This window comes from Sorex araneus, chromosome 2 (assembly GCF_027595985.1).
Source record: "Sorex araneus isolate mSorAra2 chromosome 2, mSorAra2.pri, whole genome shotgun sequence".
Classification (NCBI taxonomy): domain Eukaryota; kingdom Metazoa; phylum Chordata; class Mammalia; order Eulipotyphla; family Soricidae; genus Sorex; species Sorex araneus.
The window spans coordinates 301,571,716-301,598,560 of record NC_073303.1 but is presented as its reverse complement, the minus strand read 5'-3'; the positions used below and the strand labels follow the sequence as shown (position 1 = coordinate 301,598,560).

The 26,845-nt window shown below is 37.4% G+C and overlaps 1 protein-coding gene across 4 annotated transcripts in view; it reads right to left on the bottom strand.

The window, feature by feature from the left end:
* Positions 1-272: 272 nt before the first annotated feature.
* The window catches only part of TBL1XR1 (TBL1X/Y related 1), a 169,665-nt gene continuing 143,092 nt past the window's right edge, over positions 273-26,845 (bottom strand). For 3 of the 4 annotated variants that reach the window (XM_055126367.1, XM_055126368.1, XM_055126370.1), the window contains 6 exons: positions 16,931-17,052; positions 16,707-16,781; positions 12,451-12,578; positions 11,349-11,514; positions 6,834-6,935; positions 273-5,097 (listed from right to left, as the gene is read on the bottom strand). In XM_055126367.1, the coding sequence (XP_054982342.1) occupies positions 5,071-5,097; positions 6,834-6,935; positions 11,349-11,514; positions 12,451-12,578; positions 16,707-16,781; positions 16,931-17,052 (620 nt within the window). In that variant the 3' untranslated portion in view covers positions 273-5,070. Of the gene's footprint in view, positions 5,098-6,833; positions 6,936-11,348; positions 11,515-12,446; positions 12,579-16,706; positions 16,782-16,930; positions 17,053-26,845 lie in introns of those variants that run through there. The other variant, XM_055126369.1, reaches the window with a different exon arrangement.

Here is a 26,845-nt window from a genome sequence, read left to right as displayed (position 1 = left end):
GGAAAACAATGTTTATGAAAAACAGTGGCTTGGGTTCTAATGGCAGCGATTTTAATTGGTAACACCATTATGGGAGAGAATAGACATATGTTATGAAGACTGACTCAGCAAAAAGTTTATTCTACATTAGAACATTGGAGGAGTAAATGCAATTAAAATGTAAACAAGAAATTGTAAACAAGAAATAGCATCCCTCTCTCTTTACTTGGCTAGTAAATAGTCTATACAAACTACATAGATATCAAAGGTTTTACATATGTACACAGCCAACATAATATCAAAATATATTTTATTCTGGACCTCTTTCAGATCTGATTCAAATTACAGTTGTCAAAGCAATACAATGCAAAGGGAAACTGCGACAACAACAACAACAACAAAAATGTGCCTAGAAAGGATAAAAGGGTCATTGGGGACAAATCATTGTGATGTGGAACCAAAATACATCGTAAGTGTAATTAACATGGTCCAGGACAGCATAGAACATCTATATCAGTCTTCCTTACACAATAATCATGAAAACTGAACAATAATAAAGTTCTTTAACATGTACAAAAAACTGTCATGGGCTGGTTTACACTTTTACAACAGTTTTAAAGTTAACTGGATAACTAAAGAAATGATGCAGACATTTAATCCAGTGCTATAGGTAGGCTCACAGAATTAGACCCAAAGGATTTGTAAAAATCAAAATAAGAACATTATCGCTACAATGTAAAAGTAAGGAAAGAAGAAAAATTCTGAATTTAGGGATTACAGAGCTACATAATGCAGTCTGTGTGTTTTGTTTTCAATGAGATGGAGAAATACATCAGACTAAATACAACATGCAGAATGTTTTCTTGAACTTATCCAGAAACTAAAGAAAAACATCATGAAACAGTTTGTTTAACTCAAGGGAAAAAAATATGCCCTAGTTATTCACCCTGCTTCAACACTGTCAACATAAAGGCAGAAATAAAGGATGCTATTAATACTTCAGAACTACTGATATAAGACATCAAATTTCTAAATCAGTGTATTAAAAAAGTGAACACTTTCTCTTTTCTCTCTCCTACATTTAACTAGAATCATGTTTAAAAAAATTGATATTGAATGTGACACTTCAGAGCTACTACTGGAAGAAGTGATTCATAACTTCTGTACTCTCCTTCCATCCCTGCTGTTTTGGGAGGGAAAACAAAAATAAAAACAAACAAAAACCAAAAACCAATCCGGGTCTCTTGTAGATTTGCTGCTATTCCCCCAAAATGTTGGCATTTGCTGCCATGCCACAATGTTGGTCCATGAAATAGGATTTCTGTGAAAACTGTCAACAGTAATTCACCAAATGCAAGTACCATCATTAGCATGCAAGAATAGAAGCAGGTTCTATAGAAATGTACAATGTGCTTTAAAAAATGAAAACTGCTTTGAAAGAGTAAATAGCACTGCATTTGAGATTAATTTTTCTGCCTATCTAGTAAAACACTTTTGCTCATGTAAGGATGGTCATTTGTGATCCCTTTACAAGGCAAAAATGCATACTCCTCTTCAGTCCTCGACTCAGTAATAGTTTACATCACTCTTAACAAAATCATTCTACATAAACAGCTCCTTAAAAATAGTACTCTCTCATTAAATCTAATTTGACAGAAAGAAGTTTAAGGAAAAAAGGAGTGCTTTATAAGTGAAAAAGTACAAATCTTTGGCCTTTCTCTTGACATTTTTATATGTCAAAAAGCAAAAAACCTTCATGTAATTCAACCTAATGATTACTTTTTGCACCATAATTTATTTTTTACACCACAAAAGGAGGCACTTTCAGTATCGGTAAAAGTTTTTTTTTTTTAATCCTAAAACATACTTACCCAGAGAATAAGTGAAACAGATTTTTATACCCTAATACCTACTAAAAAAAGAAAAGTTGTAACTTCTAAAAGTCATGTGAAAGTCAATGATGGTACCTGATCAAGAATAAGAAATGGGATTTGGAACCAATGTAAGAACTTAGTAGACTTCCTACACAGAGAAGAAATAAAGGATAATCCTTTATGATGTTTAATTAATAGGGACAGCTGCTATTTCTTTACACTATTTAAATCAATAAAGACTCATTCAAGTTTTCCTTTCTATTTTTCCTTATAAGTTTCTTACAGTAGCTTATACAATGATATACGATAAATACCACAGAAAATCTACTGGAATCAGTTGATCTTCATGAATAAGTTCTCAAAAAAAAAAAAATAGAAGGAAAATGAGCAAGAACCTCAAATACAGAATTTAACAGATTGTGAAACATGGTCAGTCTCATACAATCAAGTCACTGCTCAAATTAGAGGCGATCTTATTTTTGTCAGTTGGAGCAGCATCGTGGCACATCAGCAGGCAATGATGATGTTGAGAACAGCAGCAAAAATAAACAATCATATGCTCATAAAGAACCCAAGCCTACAAAATGGATACCTTTCAGATGAAGTTCATACTTAAAAGACCCAAGACTTCAGGACAATAAAGCTCTGTATTTATAATCTTTTATATGTTCTATTGTGACTATTAATCTTAAGTAAAATAGCTAAAGATTAAAAAAAAAAAACAGATGATGACAATACCATAAAAATGTAGCTGTCTATTTTGGCAGCTATATTGTGGAACTGTTTAACTACCTTTTAATCAAATGGGGAAAAAAGTTAATAATTGTATGCAAATGAATAAATTGTCCATATCAAAATACAAAAGTACTATCAATAATCACCTCTGACTTTCAGATTTAAATTCAGTGCAATTGACAAATGCATCGCTAAAGGAAAATGCAGCTTAAACATACTCAAAACATTTGTGTCTATTCCTGGGAGCACATTTAAAAATTATTGCACAGATTTTTTTATTTTTATTTATTTTTTTAAAACAACAACAGAGGTCAACCATAGATGTGGACCTCTAGCAATAAAAGCAGGATTTCAAGTGCCAGATATTCAGCATATTAGGTTTCCTACGTAAGTCACAGGATAATAGTTCTAAATATCTATAATGTGATCCAAAACCCTAAAAACAGCTGGCACAAAACCATCATGAATGACTGCCTCTCTGGATGTAAATTTTTAAAAATATTATTACAGTATCATAGTCCCCACTAACAACAACTGGATATATTTAACAATGTGTTGTGGAATTATGTATATTTTCTTTACCAATAGCAAATGCTATCCTACCTTAGTAAAACCAAGACTTGCTTCAATCAATGCTGTTTTGTAAAAATAGAAAAACAACAAATGCTGAAAATTAAAGCTGCATTACTTGGGTTAATTCAGTTTCTACTTAAAATATAGGTTAAAATTTTAATAGTAAAAGCCTCAAAATAATTAGTGACAGAAATAGTGTTATAAATTTGCTAAGCTTGATAACAAATGATTCTTTAATTAAAATCTGAGACATAAATTTGACAACTATTCTCTTCAAAATTGACACTTCTGGATTCTTATATTAATCATGACAAACCCTGTTAATCACACATATAAACATAGTCCCATGCTATCATTTGTAAATTCTGTATATTTGAGCTTTTAGTTGCATGAGCACAAGGTTTGATCTGATACCTATATATCTTTAAGAAAATACTTGATATTATAAACAGAGTAAAAGACATGATATAGTAGTGATTACTGAAAAAAAAATAGCAGCTTAATCTATCTATACTTGAAAATATGTAGTCACAAGTACCACAAATGCAGAATCAGAGCAGCAGGGAGGTTAGTGCAATTATACTTTTTTTAAAAAAATTCTGAATCGTTGCTATTTAAAAACACCTTGAAGCAAGTCTTTTGTTTTAAAGATTGTTTTTTAAACTAAGGTAGCAAACATTTTGCCATGTAATGGCAGTGTTATATGCCGTTATCTTGCTTTGTATAAAGAAAAATAACATGAGAGATTTTTAATACTGGAGTTTGGTTACATTACACATTTAAGCTTCTACACAGAATGATGGACACTTTGAGAAGCTAATCCTTATCCAGAAACATTTTAATCTCTTAAAAAACAAAGCAAAACAAATAAACAAACAACATAAAACCAAACCTACTTTGCTCCTTTTCACAATAGTGCACATTTTAACCATAATTTAGTTATGGCTACAAAACATCAGAAGATTTATTTTAATGCATCTTCTCTATGGTATTAAAAATTTTTTTGTGCCCTTCTAGTCTTTAATTGACAGAAATATGTCCCCAAAAAGAAACTATTGCATTTAAGCCACATCACCAAAACAAACAAAAAACAAAAACCAAAAAAAAAAAAAGAAACAACCAAATACAAAAAAACAAACAACAACAACAACAAAAAAAACACAGAGCATAATACCCTTTTACTGATGTGTCTAACAGATTGACATGACCAAAGTCATATATTTTCATTTAATTTCCAATTCCCCTTCCACAACATGCACCAATTGAATATATGCTCTGGGAGCCATAAAATGTACCAAACATCTATCTCTTCAAAAGAATGCTTTAAAATATTTTTAAGAATTTTTTTTTGTTTAAAAGGTGAAAAAAATATAAACAAGAAACTGATTCACTCCCTTACTTCATGCATCCATAACTAAACCAAAAACAAAGTTTAAAAGCAAGAACAAACTACTGCTGCAAGTTTTTTTCTAAGTCCATTTTCTCTGTACATACAAACTGCTCAACTACTGAAGGGAAAAAAAGAATATAATCCATGGTGTCTGCTGATTCAGGGGAGAAACAAGGCTGTCATTAAAATCCATATTGGTACGCGTATGGGCTGCTTTTATAACGCATATTTCTTTCTCTCTTCTGTTTCTCATATCCAAAACATCTAAATGCTATTTTAGGGGCACAGCAGATTAGATTCCAGCACTTGGTGAACAGAATTCACAAGCTGTGACAAAATTCTGTCATCATCTTCAGGGTGCAATTTTGTTTATATACACTGTATGTATATATTTCATTTAGATTTGGCTGTAGTGGACTGGCCATGGTTCAAGTGGGACTATAGCAGTACATGGGTCAGGGACAGTCATTTTGGCTATGTACACATTCATAGTCGGTCCATGGCTTCCAACTAGTAGCGCTATTTCCGAAGGTCTAATACACAAACCTGCAAGAGATTAAAATAATCAACCACTGTATTAAGAATATCAAGGAACATTTTTTAAGATAAACTTCTCTGTAATACAGTTTGGAATCTGTATGTCCAATTTCACAAAATTAGTAATAATCAGTAAATAGTAATAAAGCAATAATCATGGCAGTAGGTGCTTAACAGAAAGGAGAAAAGCTAAGTCAATGACCATGGCTAAAAGGATCAGAGGAAGAAACACAGCTCAAATCCTAACAATATTACTACACTATAGCTTCGGTAAATAGCTAACAATCTTGCATTTTCCATTTTCTTTTGTTCTCAGAATCCTGGAACTCAAATACTGGGAGATATAACCATATTATGCCAGGAACAGTATGTTAAGAGTTGATGAATCGCATCCTGAAAGTCTCTCAGTCACAATACGGGACCCAGTAAGCTCTACTACCTTTCACTGGTCTATGAACATTTTTTAGGAGGGTAGAGAAGATAGAAATATGAATTGAAAAACATTATCTCTCTGAGTGGTATCTTATTGTACTTAATTTCTCTAATAAATGTTACATTAAAATATTTGTTCATTTGATAATGAAGGGCTGGAGCGATAGCACAGCGGGTAGGGCGTTCGCCTTACAAGCGGCAGACCCAGGTTCGATTTCTTCGCCCCTCTTGGAGAGCCTGGCAAGCTACCCAGAATATCCCGCCCATACAGCAGAGCCTGGCATGCAAACTGTGGTGTATTCGTTATGCCAAAAGCAGTAACAACAAGTCTCACAATGGAGACGTTACTGGTGCCTGCTCGAGCAAATTGATGATCAATGGGATGACAGTGTGACAGCGATACAGTGCTTCATAATGAAGACATTCTCATGACACAGCCTGTTGTTTATAGTTGAATGAAAAGAACATAAAAAAGTATGTCTTCAGTTAAAAACGATAAACACCTATCATAAAATTTATCTGTATAATTGTCACTGTATAATTGTGTATACAAATTTCACTGTATAATTGTCACTAATTTTATGCCAAATTTTTCACACTCAAAAAAATGAGCATTGTGAATGACCATGATGTGACTCTTTTAAAAAAAAGTACTGTGGGGCTGGAGTGATAGTTCAGCAGATAAGGTGCTTGCATTCCACACAGCTAACCTGGGTTTGATCCCTGGCATGACATATGGTCCCCTGAGCACACACTGTTGTGGACTCCACTGAAAATATACAAAAAATTTGTGCCAGTATTCCATAAAATCCATTTATTGTTAAATTGTCTTTGCAAGATATATGGAATACTCATGAATAAGTATTGAAATGGAACAGTCCAAACTAAAGTGGGAAGAACATACCACAGGACTATTCACGGTAGATGTGCCTACCCACTGCCTCCTCTTATTCCTACAGCTCTTCACAAGACTGAGTGACAGTACCCCTGGGACTACGATAGGACTGAACAAACCGTACAAGTCAGCTTTGGGAAATAGCCTGACAATGCACTTGAGACCCAGAGCTCACAGCATACAAGAGGACAACTGCACATCAAATGCCACTGACCTTTTTAGCAGTGAATGTGACAATTATGCAATGAAAGGTTTCTAAACCAATTTTAGAACTAAAAACAAAACAAAAACACAGGCCACAATAGTGAGATAATAAAATGGGGCATTTTTGATAAGAATAGTTTTGAGACCATTATTGCAGATGCGATTAGTTTCCTAAGCTTCTACACGCACTTTGAAAACATTTTATGATACTTACTGAACCATCTGATGCACTGGCTCCAACTTTGTCTCCTGCTGCATTCCAGCAAACTTCAAAAATTCCACCTGTTCCCCTATAGCTGTGAACTAGAGCACCTGTCTAAAATATGAAAATAAAAACAACCTTTAAAATGTAATATATCTTACTGTAAGTTCTAGTTGAGAGGCAAAATACTATATGGCTTTAATTCTAGAAATACAACTTAGTTTTGGCTCCAAAATAAGCAAATTTTCTAAAATGTCCAAAAATGGAGTATCGTGCTCCTTTTATAAAAAGGTAATTCTTAGCCTGCTTGTTTACAAAGACACTCCAATCCTCCAGCACTGATAACTGTTTTTATCTAAGACCTATTTAGTTACACTGACACACTGGTTAGAAGTAAACAATTTATAACTTGGTATAATTTTTTGTTGTTGCCGTTAAAGGAGTCATGAAGTTGGAAAACACACAGAGAAATAAAATGAAAATCAAACATGACTAAACATTCTAAAGAGAAAGTACTCAGCATTTAGTTAATTACTCAGAGATAAAATAAACAAATAAATGAAATGACGCAATTTGCTGCAACTCGAATGATCTGGAGAGTATGCTAGTGAGTGAAATCAGTCAGAAGGAAGGGAACGGACTGAGAATGCTCTCTCTCCTACGTGGGATAGGAGATACGAGGTATGAGAGATACCTCACAGGGGAATATCAAATGCCCAACAGCAAGAGAAATAAAGAGCAGACCTGGTCTGAGCAGGAAGCCTGCATCTGGGCAGGGGAAAGAGGGATAAGCTAGGAAAGGGAACACTAGGACAGCAGGAAAGGGGAAGTGACCTGCCACTGAGGCAAGCAGTGGGGGGGATTGGGGACACGGGGACACGGGTGGATAGTGGACACTGCTGAAGAGATTGGTATCAAAACAATGTGTGCCTGAAATTCAACCACAGTATCTCTGTGACTTTATAATTTATTGTGATTCAATTTAAAAAGTGTAGCATATGACTAATATACAGAACATAATGTACTACTACCAAAAATAGGACATACTAACAAAGACAATTTGAGTAGGTTACTTCTTAGTGAGCAGTCCCTAAGTTATAAAAAGAAGTGAAAAAGAGTTTATCTTATTCTTCAAAAATGCTTTTTGTAAAAAAATAAAAAGAAAGAAAAAAAGAAAAAAGTTTCGGGCCCAGGGATGTGATTCAGTGTAGAGCAACGGCTTTGCATGAGGGAAGCAAGAATCTGGTCCCTGGCACTACTCCACATGAACAAATGAAGGCCCTGGCACTGTCTGTCTGATCCCTGGTTCCATGGAAAGCGTGAGCAAGGGCGCATCCTAACCAAGGGTGACTCCCTCCCCCAGCCCCCAGTTGTCAACAACAAGAACAACAGAGGGAGGAGTGGAGAGAGTAAACCAGAATCATTACCAATGAATCACTTTAGGTGAATCTTAAGTATAACGCAAATTGTTTTATTCATTCGGTACTAAAATGTAGCAGAGATTCTTTTATGTGAAATTGGGAAATAATGGAAAATATGCTTCTGTTATTCAACCTTGACAAATCGCCAAACTAGAGATAACAGAGCTAATAAAAATATATCCTGCTGAATGGGAGAGGACACTGCACATCTGTTGGGAAAGATGTGCGGAGAGAGAAATCTTGTACATTGTTGACAGGAATGTAAACTGATGGAGTCATTATGGAAAACAGTGTGGGGATTTCTCACACTGAAAAAAGAAAAAAACAAGCAAAAGAAAAAAACCCACAAAAACGACACAACCCAAAACTTAAAAACAGAAATTCCATATGATCCAGTTATTCTGCTTCTGTATATTACCTGAAGAATACAAAAAGACCAATTAAAGAGATGTTCCATATTCATCACAAATTGTTTACAACTAAGTGTCCATTATAGTGATAAATGGATAAAAAAAAGGGGGGGTATACACACAGTGAAATACTATTCAGCTACATAAGTGCATATATGCACGCACGTACACACATACACAAATTGTTTCTTGACCAGAATCATTTAGACATGTATAACGTCATTTTGCAGATCAGACAATCCAGGCAGACAGGCAGCGGCTGCTGACGAAAAAGCACAAGTGCTTGACCCGCCAAGGAAGAGATCACAGGATGCCAGAGGCTGGCCCCCTATTCCTGACCTAAGGGGTATTCTGTTTAGTAAGGCAAGAAAAAAAAAAAGATTTCATTTATGTGTAGCACATGAAGATAGGGATACACCATAAATAACAAAAATAAACTTTTGACTCGGGACCAAATTAGTGGCTACCAAAAGGGAAGGGAGAAAGAGTATGGAAAAGTTGGGTAAATGGTTTTAACGTATGGTGAAGGACAGGCTCAGAGTTTTGGTGGTAAACACAAAGTACTAGATGAGACGGACAATGCTGCTCACTCTGAATCCAATATGATATAATCCAAAGCCACATGAGAAAAATTTAATTAACATTACATTCATATATAACTTTAACATAAAAATAATAGTACCTCACTTATCCCAATAACAACAGATAGTTTAGAATTGCTATAGTTTCTAAGGGGAGAAGAGATTCTAGCTAAATTTATATTTTATCCTATACAAAATAGAAAAACATCTCAAGTAGACATGTCAAAATAGTCATAATAAATCAGGGATCTGGGTATATAGATGTGTAATGTATCTTATGTTCTAAATATTTTATCATTAAAAGGGGAAATGACCTGAAACACTGAAGAGACTGAGGCAGCAGCTCTGCAACTAAAAACAATGACTTCAAAACTACTGTTAAACTACAATACCTGACCTAAAAAGAGAAAACCTTAAACTTAAAATGAACAAAGACTAACGTGAATATGTATAGGTTTATTTTATTGTTGTTACTTAAATTTATATTTACTTCTACTGGAGTTTTCACTTTAATTGGGTTCATAATTAGTGTTCTTCCACCAACACAAAATTACACTAAATTTTGTAAATCAGTATTTTAAACAGCAGAGCTGAAACAGCATGATTAAAGTAAAACCATTTTTAAATTTTTTTTTTATTATTATTTTAGTTCAACAAATAACTGGATAAAGATGCTGAAGGTGCATATACTTAGTGAAATGCTACCCTGTCACTTTCAAAAGATAAAATTGTGCCATTTGGGACAAAATAGATGGATCTAGAGGTGAGCATGCCAACTGAGAAAATATAAGTGAGAGAAAATTAATTAATGATTTTCATTCATTTGTGGAGCAGGACTAAATTAAGCTAAATGAACTGCTGCTACCCCTCTCACTCCAACCCCACCCCCACCCCATTAACAAAATTGACTCCCAGACTCAGTGAAAATGAAGGTGGTTACCAGAGGGATAAAATGAGGGGTTCTTGGATGGTGAAATGCCACTGGAATTTTGGTGGTAGGAGGAGTGAAAGGTATATGCACTCTTTCACGCTCGCTCTCATGCTCGCTCTCTCTCTGCTAAACCACTGAAATTCCATAGCATTATAAGTCCATGATAAATAATTAAAACTATCTGTGAATTTTTTTTAAATTTTGGCTTAATGGCTTAATAGTAATATGTTTGGATTTCCTACAAACCAAGAATACTACCAACTCAATAACAAAAAATAAGGCCATGATTATACAGTTCACAGAAAATTAGCATGGACACTTATACATAGCACAAAAAAAAACCCCAAAAAACCCTTTCAATTATATTCATTAAGAAAAATACAAATGGAAAGACATGAAAATTCAAATCCACAAACAAACTTATGTGGGCAAGTTTTCTGCTATATTACCAGTAGAAAGAACTAAAATGCTCTTAATTCACACACATAAAAACAATCTCAGAAAGAATGAAAGAGAAACTAGTAGTTTTACCAGTAGGGGATCAAGAAGGAAATGAAAGCAAAAACTTCTCGGTGTACATGTTTTAAATGTGTTTTCTGGATCTAAAAGGGATCATTTACAAATATAATTTATTAAAAATACTTTTAAAAAGGGATCACTTATACAAAATAATTTGTGATAAAGCCCAAGTATTTTAGAGAAATAGTCCATAATAGTCCAGTACATATGCACTTTAGCCGCTAAGATCAGATCATGAAAAGGGTCTCAGGGATCTCAGTGATCACTCCTGTGGCGCTCAGGGGGTCCTGGGGACTGAACCCAGGTTGCCCGTGTGTGAGGCGAGTGTGCTACCTGTCCTATTATTTCTTCAGACCCCTTTCTCCACTTTTAAACAGCATTTATACAGCACCATCCCTGAAAAGGTGACCGAGCTTTAAGTCTGCATTTTATAATTGTGTGTTGTTATGATATCTTATCTTTTAATTTAATAATAAATCTTATCTTTTAATACCTTTGCTATTCACATTATAAGCTCCTTCAAAAGTAACTTTTTTCAGGCAAAAAAAATACATCTAAAACTCACATTTTATGTCTACCAAATTGTTCAAAACATTCAAAGAAAATATTTATATCAACAAGTTTTGATTACTAAATGTAAGACTCGACTATTTAAATATACATACCTGTGTGTTCCAGATGTGCACACATTTGTCAAAAGAACCACTTGCCAGGTATCTGCCGTCAGGACTGAAAGCTACGCTGTACACAGGCTCTTGGTGTTTCGTCAAAGTGTGGATGCAAATCCCTCGGTCTACATCCCATAATCTAACAGTAGAGTCAAAGGATGCACTGACAAGGAAGAAAAAGAGTGATTTTATAAATACCGAAATACTCTCAGTTGATCATAACATACACATCTAGTCATTCCTAGTAACTAACTACACATTCCCTGTGAGAAGCTGCTGTCAGGAAGAAACTGTCTCAAGATTAAGCTTTAGGGGTATAAAGACAGCCTTAAAGCACTCTCAAAATTTCTAAATTTATAAACATAAATCAGATAATTACATTTTTCTGCTCTTTGAATAATTCATTCATACTGATCCAGTACTGATCCATGGCTCTAACTGGATTGACAGTATCTATGGGTGTTGTGTACGCCACACCCAGCTATACCTGAATAACAACATGGAGGGCTGGGGTTGAACTCCAGGACTCAAACACACAAGGTGTCTATTCTACTACTTTAGCCACATCTCTGGGCCATGAATCATGTTTATCTTTTTTCATTTTTATTTTAGACACCATGATTTACAAACTGTTGTCAGTAGGACTTCATACTTGAATTATTCTAGCACCACACCCTCACCAGGTGTCCGCCTCCAGCCATCAATGTAGAAAAGGGGTCCCTTAGCCACCCTCTCTACTTCGCGTTTTTGTAATGCTGAATAAGTTTTATTATTCTATAGCTCAAGGACTTCAGTTGTAATATTTGATATCAGTAAACAGTTGCTATCTCCAAATATAACACTTAGTTTGACCTAAACTAATCTGTTTAAAAGTACCCATTAAAATGGATGGGTGCTGAAACATTGTAGGACGAAAACCCAACCATAGACAACTTTTGTGTATCTCACTGATTCAATTAAAATATAAAAGAAAAAAAGTTCCCATCTTAAAAAATTATTTTGAGTTATTTCCATTCCATACACTTCCCTAATTTCATGTCACATTTATTAGAAGCTTTATTTGTAAATGATTCATAAAGAAATAAAACAGAAGCATTACCTTGCTAGCATAAGGTTGGCATTTGGATTATTTGTCCCCGGCCCTGTTGGACTCCACTTAATAGTATAAATTTCTTTATTATGTGCTTGCAAATCATGGACACAACTGTCTTGTTTCATACTCCATATCTAAATAAAATGGGAGGGGGGAAATACATTATTTTTTCAAACAAAGGGAAAATTCAAAATAGCACCTTTCCAGTACAGAAGTGGCAAGCCACAACAGTCACTTCAGAGATTAAAGAATATTTGCAGTGAGCCCAGAGTCTGCCCGAACAGAGCCCCTGCAGCCAAGAGCATCTATACCCCAGTCACCGCCACGCCCCCTCTGAACTCCACCACTCGGGAAGAAACTCATCCAGAAATTAATCTGTTGAAAAACTCAGGTACGTAGGTTTTATGACAGAAATTTCCAGGCTTTCACAGAGTAGGAATGGGCTACCTTGCACCATTTCCTGGTACATTTGGAAGCCTCGACAGTCACGCACACACCCCAAAGATGCCACTGGGTTAAAATTTTAACTCCAGCCACATCACCTCATTAAAATTTTCTGAGTTCCTGGACAATCTGAAACTACAGCACTGATAAATTAGGAGCAGCACATCAGGTTGGATGCATGTGATGTAGAAGCTAACCAATCCTGACTAACAAAATAGAAACACAGAGGGCTTAACTGTGACAAACTGTCAGTAATCTCTTACACGAGGACTTAATGGCTTCATGGTGAGATGCAACACACTTCATTAACTTTCCTCTAAGGAAACATTTTTTGATCATTCTTCTAGCAAGTTATTTTTAATAATAGAAATTACTGAGGGCCTGTTGAGGGGGCAGGCTTAGGACGTGGTTGGGAAAATTGGAGATAATGGTTGTGAAAAGGTGCGATGGTGGTGGGACTGATGTGGTATACTGAATGTAACAAATCATCATGAACACCTTTATAAAATAAAGTAAGGAATATTTGCAAGGAAATTAAATGTAAGATAAACTTAATAGTTATCTCTTTGAGAAATGACAAATTCACTTTAAAATCTTTTCAAATGTTCATTAGAATGAGGCATGAATACTGAATTACAGGTCTTTCTGCAAGATTTCTTCCGTTAGTATCAGATAGTACAGAGAGACATTCACTAAGTTCCTTAAGTAATTAATCAAATATGAAAAGAATGAGCTTCTCTGTTCCTCTTTGATAAAGACAGTAAGCATGTGCGGTTGTTGAAATTTGTTTAAGGTGGTGAGTAAATAAAATGTATGTAGCCTCAACGGAAAACAGTATACAGGCTACTAAGAAATTAAAAATAAAACACAGAAAAAATAAAAAGACCCCCCCCCCAGCACGCATGTACGCACACACACACACACACACACACACACACACACACACCCCTAGTGCAAGGAAAAGAAAGAAAAGAAAAAAAAAAGATGAAACCACATGTTCCAACAATCTCTTCTGGGTATTTTTTCAAAACCACTGAAATCAGGATCTCAGGAGGGACTGTCAGTCCTTTATTCACTACTGTGTGAGTCACAAAGGCCAAGATATTAAGAACAAACTAGTGTTGCTCTACAAATTAAGAATAAATTGACCCAGATGAATCTTAAAGACAAACACTGCGCAAGTACATTTCCATGAGCTCTACTGATGGGGGGCAGAGGCTAAGCGGTCAGGGCCGGGTGAGCCTGCACCCAGACCTGGGTGTGAGTCCAGCGCCACAGTTCCCCAGCACCACCGCCACATAATCTTGGAGAATGCTGAGGTGGTCGGCGTATCTCCGCACTGCAGTATTGCTTCCTAGGCCCCTTGCACTGAACTGATGCACCAGTTGACCAAGAACTGGCGAATGGAGACCCTGGGCCTCCTGAGCACTGTTTGGGAGAACCTCCCCCCAAAACTAAAAGCAAACAACTGATTCAAAAGAATGGTGGCTGACAGGACACGGGGTAGCAAATCAAAGAGTTCAGTATTTCAGCACGCCTGAATAGCATGCCTGCAGATAACAATACTATATTGCAGGTTTTAAAATCCATGATAAGAGTAGGAATTTTGAGCGTTCTTTTTGCCTGTTTGAGAGTCTCAACCAGTAGTGCTCAGGGCTACTCCTGGCTCAGTGTTAGGGGCGAGAACATGTGGTGACAGGACCCAACCTGGGCCTCCTGTACGCAAAGCAGGGTTTCTGGCCCAGGTTAAGTGTTCTTAACATAAAGAAATCTAAAGTAAATTATTTATACATAACAAACTATGAAAAATAATAAAGCAATAAGTACAGTTAAAATGGTAAAAAATAAGCCTTCCCTGAGTTGCATTTTCATATGGACACCCTGGAGAGGGAAGTCTGTTAACACAACCTTGCCAAATACTGACACCACAGTGAACTGCTAACAAAAATTAGCTGGGCCTCACTTTCTACAAGATCACTGTCACCCGGTTGCTCATCGATTTGCTAGAGCGGGCACCAGTAATGTCTCCATTTTTGAGACTTGTTGTTACTGTTTTTGGCATATTGAATATGCCACGGGGAGCTTGCCAGGCTTTGCCGTGATTCTCCAAGATAACTAATGAAAATAATAAATTATCATGTTTAATATATCAAGATATATTCACCGTTTCAATACACTAATAATGTGGACTACTCCTCCACCCATTATCTACCTTGAAATGGAATAATCCAATTGGAAAGTAAGTGTGTGTGTGTGTGTGTGTATGTGTGTGTGTGTGTGTGTGTGTGTGTGTGTGTGTGTGTGTGTGTGTGTATGGGGGGGGGAGACTATTTTTAAGAGGGATAATGGTGCTGAGGAAACCAAATGCGGTGCCAGGGATTCAAGTCAGGTCCAGGGTTATGGACACTGTAGTCGCATGCAAGGCCAATACCTTACTCTATACTTTCTACCTGATTTTTTCTGTGCCCACAGCTCTAAATGACGATGCATTTGCTAGGAATTCAAAAGCGTTAGAGCCTAGAGCTCTTCTCCAAACACCTGACTCCTCAGCGCCATCATGTGGATGACTCAAATCCACCAATCAAACTTCTCACTGACCTGGCATTCCTGGTTTCAGAAAACAGTTCCACCACACATTACCCATCCATCTAGTTTCTGTTTTAAAATTCTATAATCTTTTATCATTCTCAGAATAAAGAAAAGTTTGCAATTTCTAGTTCATGTTTAGGCCCTTAGCTCGATCTACCAACGACACTAGACTCTAGCAACTTTCATTCTTATAAACACCATATTGTTTTAAAATTTTTTAAAAAGTTTTTATAACCATACATATATAGGCAGGCAAGATAAATTAAGCCAAAAAATTAAGAAAGGCATTTTTATAAGCATTGATTCTAAGAATATAGGTTTGAAAAGAATGTTTCCAGTACGAAAAATCCACCAGGTTATTAACACTACACTCTGTTCATGGGCAGAAATTCACTTTGTTCAATGGGCAGAAATTATGTACTTTCCCCCTCATGATTATCCTATTTGTAGCAGTCATTTTGACTATAGTCATTAGTATTGCAAAGTCAAAAATAAAATTATTTTCAACAGAATTATTATGTAGTAGGAAAGAGACCAAAGCATAATTCTGGAAATTAATATTAGGTCTAGTCTAAAGAAAAACAGGCACCACAGTTTACAAGGTTATTGATAACAGTGTTTCAGTCAGTATAGGGTTATTTTTTTTACCACAATTTACCACATTACCAAAATGCTTTATTCCTGCGTTATTTCAAATGCACAGGTGCAAAGTGTTTATTTTGCTTTTAGCCATGTAACAAGAAAAACATTAATTTATGATGAGATGTGCACTCTGACGTGTAAACTAAGCTCATTCACTAAGCAATTCCTGCTATCGGTTTTCCCCAACGAGATCAATATGTACTTAAATTGCATCAAGTCAATACAATTCATAGAATTTCAGTCAAATCTACAAGTACCATGAAGATTTCATTACTTATTAATCACCGTCTTTTTGTGTGCAAAGAATCCTTAATTCCATTAATACTATGACTCATAATAGTGAAGGCAATTTGGACCAGCACTGTGCTCTCATCAAGGAGCCATCCTTTTAAACAAAATTTATTTGCATTAGTCATATATCTTGGGCATTCAGAAAATATAAATGTTGATGACCAGCAATTATAAAAGTAGAGTAAGTCTTCACTCAAATTTAAGCATTCAAAAATCTAGAAGTAATATTTAAATGTTATTCAAAAAAAAGCAACGATACGTGATATTTCTTCCTATTACTTTTCACTACTAATTACCTTTAAAGTCATGTCATCAGAACAGGAGGCCAGGAGATTGCCAGTTGGGTCCCACTTGATAGCATTTACTTCATTCTAAAAATGACAGCAAATGTTTATGTTTTCATTTTATATACTAGGCTATTTCATAAAAACTAAACATACAATTTTTAAATAACTGAGAAACATAAAACTATCAGAATCACTTTAACAGAGTAGGGAGGAAGAAGGAAAGACATTCTCACCGTGTGTCCCTGGAATGTTTTAATAGGTCTGTCTTGTCCTAGTTTACAGACATGAATGCACATATCTGTACTACAAGAAGCAAAGGTGTTGTTGCTCTGCCAATCAACATCCAATGCTGGTGCTGGAAGAGAAAAGAGAGGAGCTTTGCATTAATTTGCAGACTGCAATCATGATACTTTTTATTACTCTATATACTTTAAAAAATACAAATTTTAAAAAATGGTATCTAATCATCACAAACATGAATAAATTTCCATTTATCTGTCTCTATGTGATGAACAGTGAAAGTACCCTGGTCAGGTCACGGGAGATTGGGATGAGAGCTTACTCTGTGACCTACCAACACCATCACTCTTGGTGTCTCATTTGTGAAACGATCACTTAAACATGATACTGTACATTTATTTAGTTTTGGTTCTGTTACTTGGTAACTAATGAGTCCTAACCAAGTTACATAAAGGCTCATGTCATTTCTTTTTGTTTTCTTTGGTTTGTCTTATTTTGGGGCCACACCCAGAAGTGCTTTGGGCTTACTCCTAGCTCTGTGCTCAGGGATGAATCTCCTAGCAGAGTCTGGAAAATCACCTAGGGTGCTAGGAATCGAAACTGCATCATCTATGCGCTACCACCTGTACTATCACTGCAGCCCCTCTCCTACTATTTTCTTATCTAGGAAACAGGGATAAAGTTTTTAATATCTAAGGACATTATGGAGTGACAGCACAGAGGGTAGGGCGTTTGCCTTGCATGAGGCTGATCTGGGTTCGATTCCTCCCTCCCTCTAGGAGAGCCTGGCAAGCTACCTGTGGCTTATTCGATATGCCAAAAACAGTAACAAGTTTCACAATGGAGACGTTACTGGTGCCCGCTTAAGCAAATCAGTGAACAGGACGACAGTGCTACAGTGCTATTATGGAGATCAAATGAAATCATGTATTTTAATTGGAATTAATGTTTTAATTTACAAGTCAAACAAGTATTGCACTGAGCAAGTTTCATTCCCATTATCTATTCTCATTATATTTCCATTATCAACTGGTAATTGAATATTGCGATGATTTGCAAATACATTTTCTTCCAAGTGACTTTTTTCAAATCTACATTACTGAATCAAAATGCCTCAGAGGACCAAAAGTTGGCTGGCATTTAGTACTTAATTTAGTTCTGATAAAATTGAATATTTTTTCATTTCCCCTGCAGCAAGGTGCAAAGGTCCTCTATAATTAGCAGTGAGAATCAAGGTACTGATACCACGTAATTGGGTTGTGCAGTAGGAATTTACCAAAAACACTGGATTTAATGGATTTATGGCCCATTAGCCAAGAACATTTTTCACATTTCAACTAACTGGAAAGGAGAAAAAAAAATCAACAGACACAAATTTTGATGAGAAAGTATGTGATCAAAAGATGAACTATGTTCATGGAAATTGCACGAAAATAGGATTTCAGTGTGCAAAGATGAAGTTTTAGTACAACCAGCCAAGAGTATTGGTTTACACATAATCTATGACTGCTTTGGCAACATAAATCCTACTTTCAATCCCTTTACAAAAGAAGTTTATAACTTAAAACAAAAGCTTAAAGTAACAAGGGAAAAAAAAAACAGGATAGCTGCATATTCTTATTAGAGATATAATCTCTTCCAAAAATGTAGGTCAAAAACTGCATTTTGAGAAGAAAATATAAAATTACCTTATGTCTAAATAACAGTAACTAGCAATACTGATGTTAAATAAACAAACAACAGATTTCACGCACAGTCAGATAGGCAAAACAGTGATATGTGCAAGTATTTAACAATGGAAAAGAACAAAAAGAAAAAAGAAAACCAAAGAATCAGGATATTGATAATTCAAAGAGGAAAATCTAATCACAAATTTTAGAACTGTAACAGTTTTTTAAAAATACAACTATAGGACGTGGTGAAACTGGTTTCACTAGCTAAGGAAAAATCAAATAGAAAATGAAGCAACCAAGGGATAGCATATGCTCAAATATCTACAGTACCTGGTATACAATCAAAATTTTAAAAAATGTTTTGAGGCCAGGGTGATAGCACATCCACTAAGGTGCTTGCCTCGTACATGGCTGGAGACCAAGGTTCAATCCTTGGCACTCAATACAGTTCCCTGAGGTCACCAGGTGATCCTCGAGTGCGAAGCCAAGAGTCAAGCCACAAGCACCACCAGCTGTGACCCAAGTCCCTCCCCCAAAATACAAAAATTTGCTTTGGTATATTTCAACAATGGAGCCCTTTTGGCCCTGCTGCGGAGCGAGCATGATGGAAGAGCCCAAGGAAGCGCCCTTGGACTTCAAGCAGCCCACTGAACTAATTCCGGCATGGGATCGGAGACCCCATGGCAGGCTGCGACAGTGGAAACCGGGCATTCCCCAATTCTTTTAACCTCTCTCTCTCAACCCCTTCCTCCTGAGCACAGCGCAGGGTCCACGGCTTTCTGAGCGCAAAATGGAGACGCCGAGCCTCTCTCTAGGTTTCTCCATCTTATGAGCACCATAAAAGGGTAAAAGTTTGTAGTGATGTTATTTCTGGTTATACTTTCCCTGGACTTTATACAGAAACCCAAAACCACGCAGCCGCTGCCACGCGACCTAATGTCATCTTAGCATCAGCAATATGTAATGGTTCCTTTTTAATGGGTCGGACTTTTGTGGGAGATCCTAACAAGAATAGTAAGTCTTTTGCTGAAATATTGAAGGCAATCAAAGTGGTAGCCATCTCTCTAGACTGAACTAAGCTATATCCCCACACCGGCTGAGAAGAAATATCCTTCTTTCTCGGGAAGAAACACGGCGTGGCGTCAACCATAGTGTGATGTCCATTAAGCAAACAGACCTGGTGGCGTGGGAATGGGATATAAGGGGAAAAATTATGTACATGGAACAGCGGGACGCTGGTGGAATCTCGAGCCGGAGCCGATACCAGCGCAATACCTTTGGTTCCAGAAACTGCTTGCAGACACTCTACTAGACTATCAACTAAGCCAGAGCCCCACGCTGGCTGATGACGGGAAATAACCATCTTTTTTGGTTTTTTTCCCTTTGTCAGGCAGCGTGGCGATTACTAAACAGGCGTGAACGGTGGCTCGGGGCAAGGGGGGAAAAAGAACAGTTATGTAACAAACAGCGGGACTTAATATCTCTATATTCTTAGCAATGGAGAACTATCAAATGCTTCCTTGGCAATAGGACTGTCTTTTTTCTTTTTTGGGGGAAACCCCAGCAACGGTAGTGAGTTGTGTGTTGAAACATGGAATGTAATCGAGATAAAGCGTAAACGAAGTGAAACTTATCACTTACAAGGGTGGGGACTGGGGAGGTGGGAGGGGGCGGCAGGTATACTGTGGGGGTTGGTGATGGAATATGGGCACTGGTGAAGGGAAGGGTGTTTGAGTATTGTATAACCGACATAATCCTGAGAACTATGTAACCCTCCACATGGTGATTCAATAAAATTAAAAAAAAAAATATTTCAACAATGGAAAATCAGGATGAGGTCACTACCTGGATTAAATCAATAAACATTTCTTAGAAACTTCCTATGTGGAAGAAAAGAATTTGAGACTTCACATGCCATACTGAATCTCCCCAGGCAACCTTATGAAAAATACATTAGTGGACAAAGAGAATCACAAATTCACTTTTGCACAAAAAGCTGAATCATGAGAATTAATTCTCGTAACTGAAACATCAAGATGGACCATTCATGGCAGGTGCACTGCAGGCTGTATCTCCAGCCTTCTCCTAAGCATCACGCTGCTCAACACCGTTCAGGTCTCCTCGCTCTCTCGCAGAGCTCCTCCGCTTCCGCATATCCAGTTCCCAAAATCGCTCCCTTCCTTGGCTCCTCCCCAGCCTGGTTCTCCTGTTTCTCCTAGGGAAGGCTTCCTAACGCATTTCCTCCACTCAAATGACTTGCTGAAGGTCTTGCTTCTGGGAGATTCCCACCTCCATCAGCCAGTACCAAGAGACTAACTTTGCTTGATCAGCACCCATGTAGTCTGCTGTTAATGTGCACGTCACAACTCCTAAGACTCATGTAGAGACAGGAGTTCTGCTCATCAGCTTGCTCACAGGATTATTCCTTACCTTTCTCTGCCCTGCTATACTCAATAGCGCAGGTAGCTTACTCGTGCACAGTAACAACTGGATTCTCTGCCAATGGGTTCCCAAATGTATTCATACAACAGAGGCAAGAGAAGAAAACAGACATGCATATTCTTCCCTTTACCTCAGGCTGGCTCTCCTCTGGCTAGGCAGACCCTCACCTAAGGTTCCAATTTTCTCTGGGGATTTGAACCCTGCCCTCTTCTCTAAGTTACCTGTAATTGTTAAATGCCAAGTTGCCCCATGTTTCTTCAACACCTCCACCACTATTACATGGTATTAAATTCTTTTTCTTGGAATACTTAGTTTAGATTCCATTTCTATTTAGGATCTGACTAATTACTACACTTTCATTTTTCTATAATAAGTATTACTCAAGACACCATTTCAAAAATAGTTTATTTCAAAAAAGTTTATTCCACAAATAACTGTTCTAGTTTAACAGACTGAGGGAAAGAGCTGGAAAACATAATTGGTTTAGAGGACAAAATTATAATAAAATGCTCTAAATTCAAAGACGTCATGATATGTGAGCCAGTGTATTTATTTGGTAGAAGAACTGTCTGCGAAATACTAGACAGGCTGAGAGAAAGAGAGTAATAAGCAAACAAACATAGCATGGAGGTTCAAAAAAGCACAAACTACGTGATCAGGTAAGAATAATTAAGGGTGGCCAGACACCTTGTAACTTTAGTTGTACGATTAATGTTTGAGTTGTGCTTGGTTGGAAGGTACAAAGGCCAACCATGCGTACTGTGCAAGCTGACGGCCCCAGCACTGCCTGGGGCCACGCACGGGAACGCCTGACTCTGCTGCGCAAGCGCCACTGAGGAGACTGCTGGGACTCACTGCGCATTGCTGGGGAACCCACCCCCCAAAAAAATGAATAAAAATATTAATTACTACCAAAAAAGAAAAAAGATACAATAGACATTGATACCATCTAAAAACACAAATATCTTGACTTCACATTAACAATCCTAAAGTGAATCTAAGTACAACGCATACCTTAGGATAAAAAGGCATATGCACCGTAACTTGGACTCTTACCCAGGCCGTACGGGAGAGCCGTTCTCATTATAAGAGACACCAAGAAGGGCCCGAGGGACAGCACAGGAGCGAATGGCACTTGCCTTGCATGTGCTGCCGCCCTGACCTGAGTCCCCAGCGCCAAACACTGCTCTGAGAACTGCCAGGAGTCAATTCCTGAGCACAGAGGGAGGAAGAGTCCCTGAACACGACCCCGTATGCCCCCCCATGACCCTCAGATCAATAAGACATAAACCTAAGAATTACTAAGAAAATTTAAATTGCCCAAGATTATATAACTTTAATTTATCTTTAACATTTGAACTAAGATTTAAACATCTATGTCCTATAATCCTGACTTTCATTAATCTACGCTGTCCTTAACATTTAAACCGGTGGGGGAAGGAGGGAAACTTACAGGGGAAGGAGAAAGAGCATTTTATACTTTATTTTACTCTATGTATTCCAGGAGATGCTCAAGGGGGCCCACAGCCTTTCAGCAATTCTTGATCAACTTGGGCAGGTGGTTTCACAGCCAATTAATAAAAGTTCCAAGTACCCTGCTGCTTTAAAATCGACAGCTTCATAGTACAGTGTAAAATAAGGCAACACAATGCCTCTTATCCTCTTCTACTTTATGGTTCAATAAAAATCTTAGTAGTGTTTGTACTACGTCTTTGAAGAATGCTGTTGCGATTCTGACGGGCACTACAGTGAACCTACAGAATGCTTCAGCTGGCATGGCCATTTTAATGATATCAATTCTTCTCATTTGTGAACATGGAATATTTTTCCATTTCTCTGTGCCCTCTTCTATTAAAAACGGACAAAGTTTTTGATATGTAAATCTTTCAACTTCCTTTGATCCTCACATGTACTTGAATTTTTAAAACGACTGTAAATAGAGTATTAAAAAAAGAAAAAAATTCATTTTTTTCTAGTTAACGGTTTGTGTATACAAATAAGCAGCAACTTGGGTGTTGGTTTTGTAGCCTATTAGTTTACTATATTATTTCTGAAAGGTGTTTTGTGAAGCAGGGTCTTCCACTCACACACACTGTCTTGTCATCTACAGAGAATGACGGTTAAGTTTGTTTTCCAGCCTGAGCGTCTCTGATTTCTTTTTCCTATTGCCATGGCTGGGACTTGCAATACTATGCCGACTAACAGTGACGAGACTTGACGTCTTTTCCATGTGCCTGATCGAGAGGGAAGACCCTTGAGATCTGCCACACGGAGTACGATGTCAGAGCTATGGGCCTGGCATCTGTGGACTTGACTACACTGAGGTGGTCTTATGAACAAGAATTAGATCACTTTCAAGTAACTTAGCTGGATCCAAGAACAAAGTTCACAAAGTTCACAAATATTTATAGGATAGAAATATTCAGTTACTTGGAAAGTAAAATTCACAAGGTCTCACTTTTCATAAAAAAGTGACAGCATGCAAAGATGAGGGAAAATGTGACCATAAAAAAAAAAAAAGAATTGAAACTGATATAAATCTTGTATGTTAGGATTAGGAGACAAAAACATTAAAACCTAATTACAAACCATATGTTCAAAATTTAAGTGAAGACATTGAAGATAGAACAAAAACCTAAATAAACTTCAAGAATTGAAAATGTACTGAATAGGAAGAAAAGGCTAATGAATTTGAAGATAAGCACAGAAATGATCCCCCAGATTGTAAAGACCCCCCCCCCAAAATTATGGAGTATCAGTGAATTGTGGGATGTCAAGCAGAATAATAAACAGGTAATAAAAATATCACAATGAGATGGGAGTGTGGGGAAAGGAATGCTCTGGGGGGAAAAACATAAAACAAAAAAATGATAAAAACACTTTCTGAATCAAAATAAAACTATAAAAAGGTTCATGAAGCTCAAAAGATAAGAAACATAAAGAAAAATATATAAGACACAATATACTCTGGGTACACCAAAATTTGGTTGAAGAGGTGAATAAATAAACGGTAAAATTATAAAACGGGACACTAAAAATTGAAAGGAGTATCACTGTTTAAAAATGTAGGACATCAAAATCATTCTCTGACTAAAAGATGCCAGACCAAATGAATACTGTGCAATTTAAGAATCCACACTTCAGCTTAAGTCAATATACATCAAAAAATAATCTGAAGCAAAATGGCATGGCGGGAAAGAATCCATGAGTAAACACGAACTCTGAAGCAGGCAAGGTAAGGAGTGAGAAAATTAAGAAATGGACTGTTGTGAAAAAATAAGAGGCATTATAGCCTGTCATACTAGTGACATGTTACTCTATCAAAGATACAGTCTTGCTAAAAAGTGTTTTGAAACAAAGGGGAACAAGAGAATACAATGGATGCCCAAAATGTACAAAACATACAAAAGTGTACTCCTATTTTTGTAGAACCTCATCTGATTGGAGACAGAACTGAATGAAATGGGAACGTGCACGCCAAGAGCACCATCAGAAAAAACACTGTGCATACTATATGGCAGCAAAACTGTAGCACCACACACAATGTATTTCAATTTTCCTTATTCCTGGCAGGTAGAAGCTTTAAGATGAAATAGCCAGAGATACCCAGCAGTGAATCCCGAAAGACAGCAGCTCGCCAGAGATCTCTACAGACCCGGTCCGGAACTGATTCCACCAGGCACCTCAGGTGGAGCGGGTGGGCCCTCTCTGCCCACCCCAGATGAAACCCTAGTGCCCAAGAGCTTCCAGAGACAAAACTCAGGTACTCGGGTTCAAGGACTAGGACTCCAGGCCACATGGTGGCAGGGACAGATCGTCCCTTCCCATCTCCCTGCCCCTTCAGGGTCCTTGCTGTCACACCCACAAACTGTCTCCGGGTGTCATTTATGGGCATTGATGGCCTCGATCCAGAGACTCACGAACGAATCTCGGAAGGATTGGCTCACTACAGACACGTCTCCAGACCCCAGTCATCTGCAATTTTAGAATTCCAGAATCGCGCACCTGCCACTCTCATGATATTCATAATAAGCAATAGAAAATACATTATCTAGCATCTGCCCTGGCAAGAAGGTTTGAAAGGTGGTGGGAAAATTTGAAATAATGGTATGGGAAAATGTAATGGTGGTTGGATTGGTGTTGAAATATTGAATATAATCAATTAATGTGAACAACCAAATGAAAACAAAATCTAAAGAAATAGATAGGCAGACGACAAAGAGAATTCTATATTGACGAGGACTAAAAAAAAGGTCTAGAGAATGAAAAGTAAACGCTGACCAACAAAATGACAATGTAATGTGCTTTATTAAGCTGCACTATTTAACATAATGCCATAGAACAATGATAACAAAAAATCATTCTGTAGTTTATCTGGTTTATTTAATTACACTAAAAAGAAAAAAAGACAGCATAAGTCACTTAATTAATTTCAATTTTATATAAAGATGGTAAGCACCATCATTTATGATGTTACCAAATATTTGAAAACAGTCACTTAAGTTATCTTTCTGATCAAAACTCTTCCCACCCACCACAAAACTTAAGCATTAAGTCACGTAATATTTAAATCACTGTTCTAAGTCATTAGGCATTTTGCTCCAGTTTAACATCAGTTACTACAGTTAGGAACAAACGTTCTAGAATGGAAGGGAGTAAATACCACAATCCAGCTGTCTATTCCTCAGGTTGTAATGTGCATGGCAGTATGTCTTATAGAAGAGGACACATGGGTGTGTGTGTGTGTGTGTGTGTGTGTGTGTGTGTGTGAGAGAGAGAGAGAGAGAGAGAGAGAGAGAGAGAGAGAGATTTAAATAACAACTTATTTCTTAAAAGACAAACCTCTTTAAGATATCAATGTTTAAAGAACATTGGGTTTTCCATCGAAGACATGCTCAGATGAGCCCCACACATGAAGGAATAGGCAGAGGAACCCAGGTATGCAGAACCCAGGGCCAAGATCTCCAAGGCTGCTCAGACCAGGACTGGGCCTCTTCCACCCAGATTCCACATTTTCCAGTAGCTAGGTGGTCACACCCAGAAACTGTCCCCCCACCCCCACCCCGCCGCCATGTAATCCCATCAATGGCCAACATCCAGAGACTATAAAACCAAGCTCCCAGGGCTGGAGTGATAGCATAGTGGGTAGGGCATTTGCCTTGTATGTGGCCAACCCGGGTTCAAATCCCAGCATGCCATATGGTCCCCTGAGCACCGCCAGGAGTAATTCCTGATTGCAGAGCCAGGAGTAACCCCTGTGCATGGCCAGGTGTGACCCAAAAACAAACAAACAAACAAACAACAACAACAACAACAACAACAAAACCAAGCTCCCAGAACTGCACGGCTGCAATGCGGCCAGCACAATATCTGATAGCCTAGTTCTCCTGACAAGCTACCGAGAGTTTATTGCCAGCAAGGAGAGCCTGGCAAGCTCCCCGTGGTGCTGGCGTATTCACATGCCAAATACAGTAACAATGATGGGTCCCATTCCCCTGACCCTGAAGAGCCTCTAATGTGGCACCATTGGGAAGAAAGAGTATAGAGAGGCTGCTAAAATCTGAGGGCTGGGATGAATGGAGACATTACTGGACCCGCTTGAGCAAATAGATGATCAAGGGGATGACAGTGATACAGTGATCAATCCAAAGTGACGAGAAAGCATGTAAATTAGTAAAAATATGTACAGAACTTTCAGAGATATTATTTTATCCTTATAGGCATGACTAATATCCTTCACATACAGATAGAGAAAATAAGGCTCAGAAAGGTGCAAATGGCTGACTTATTAGC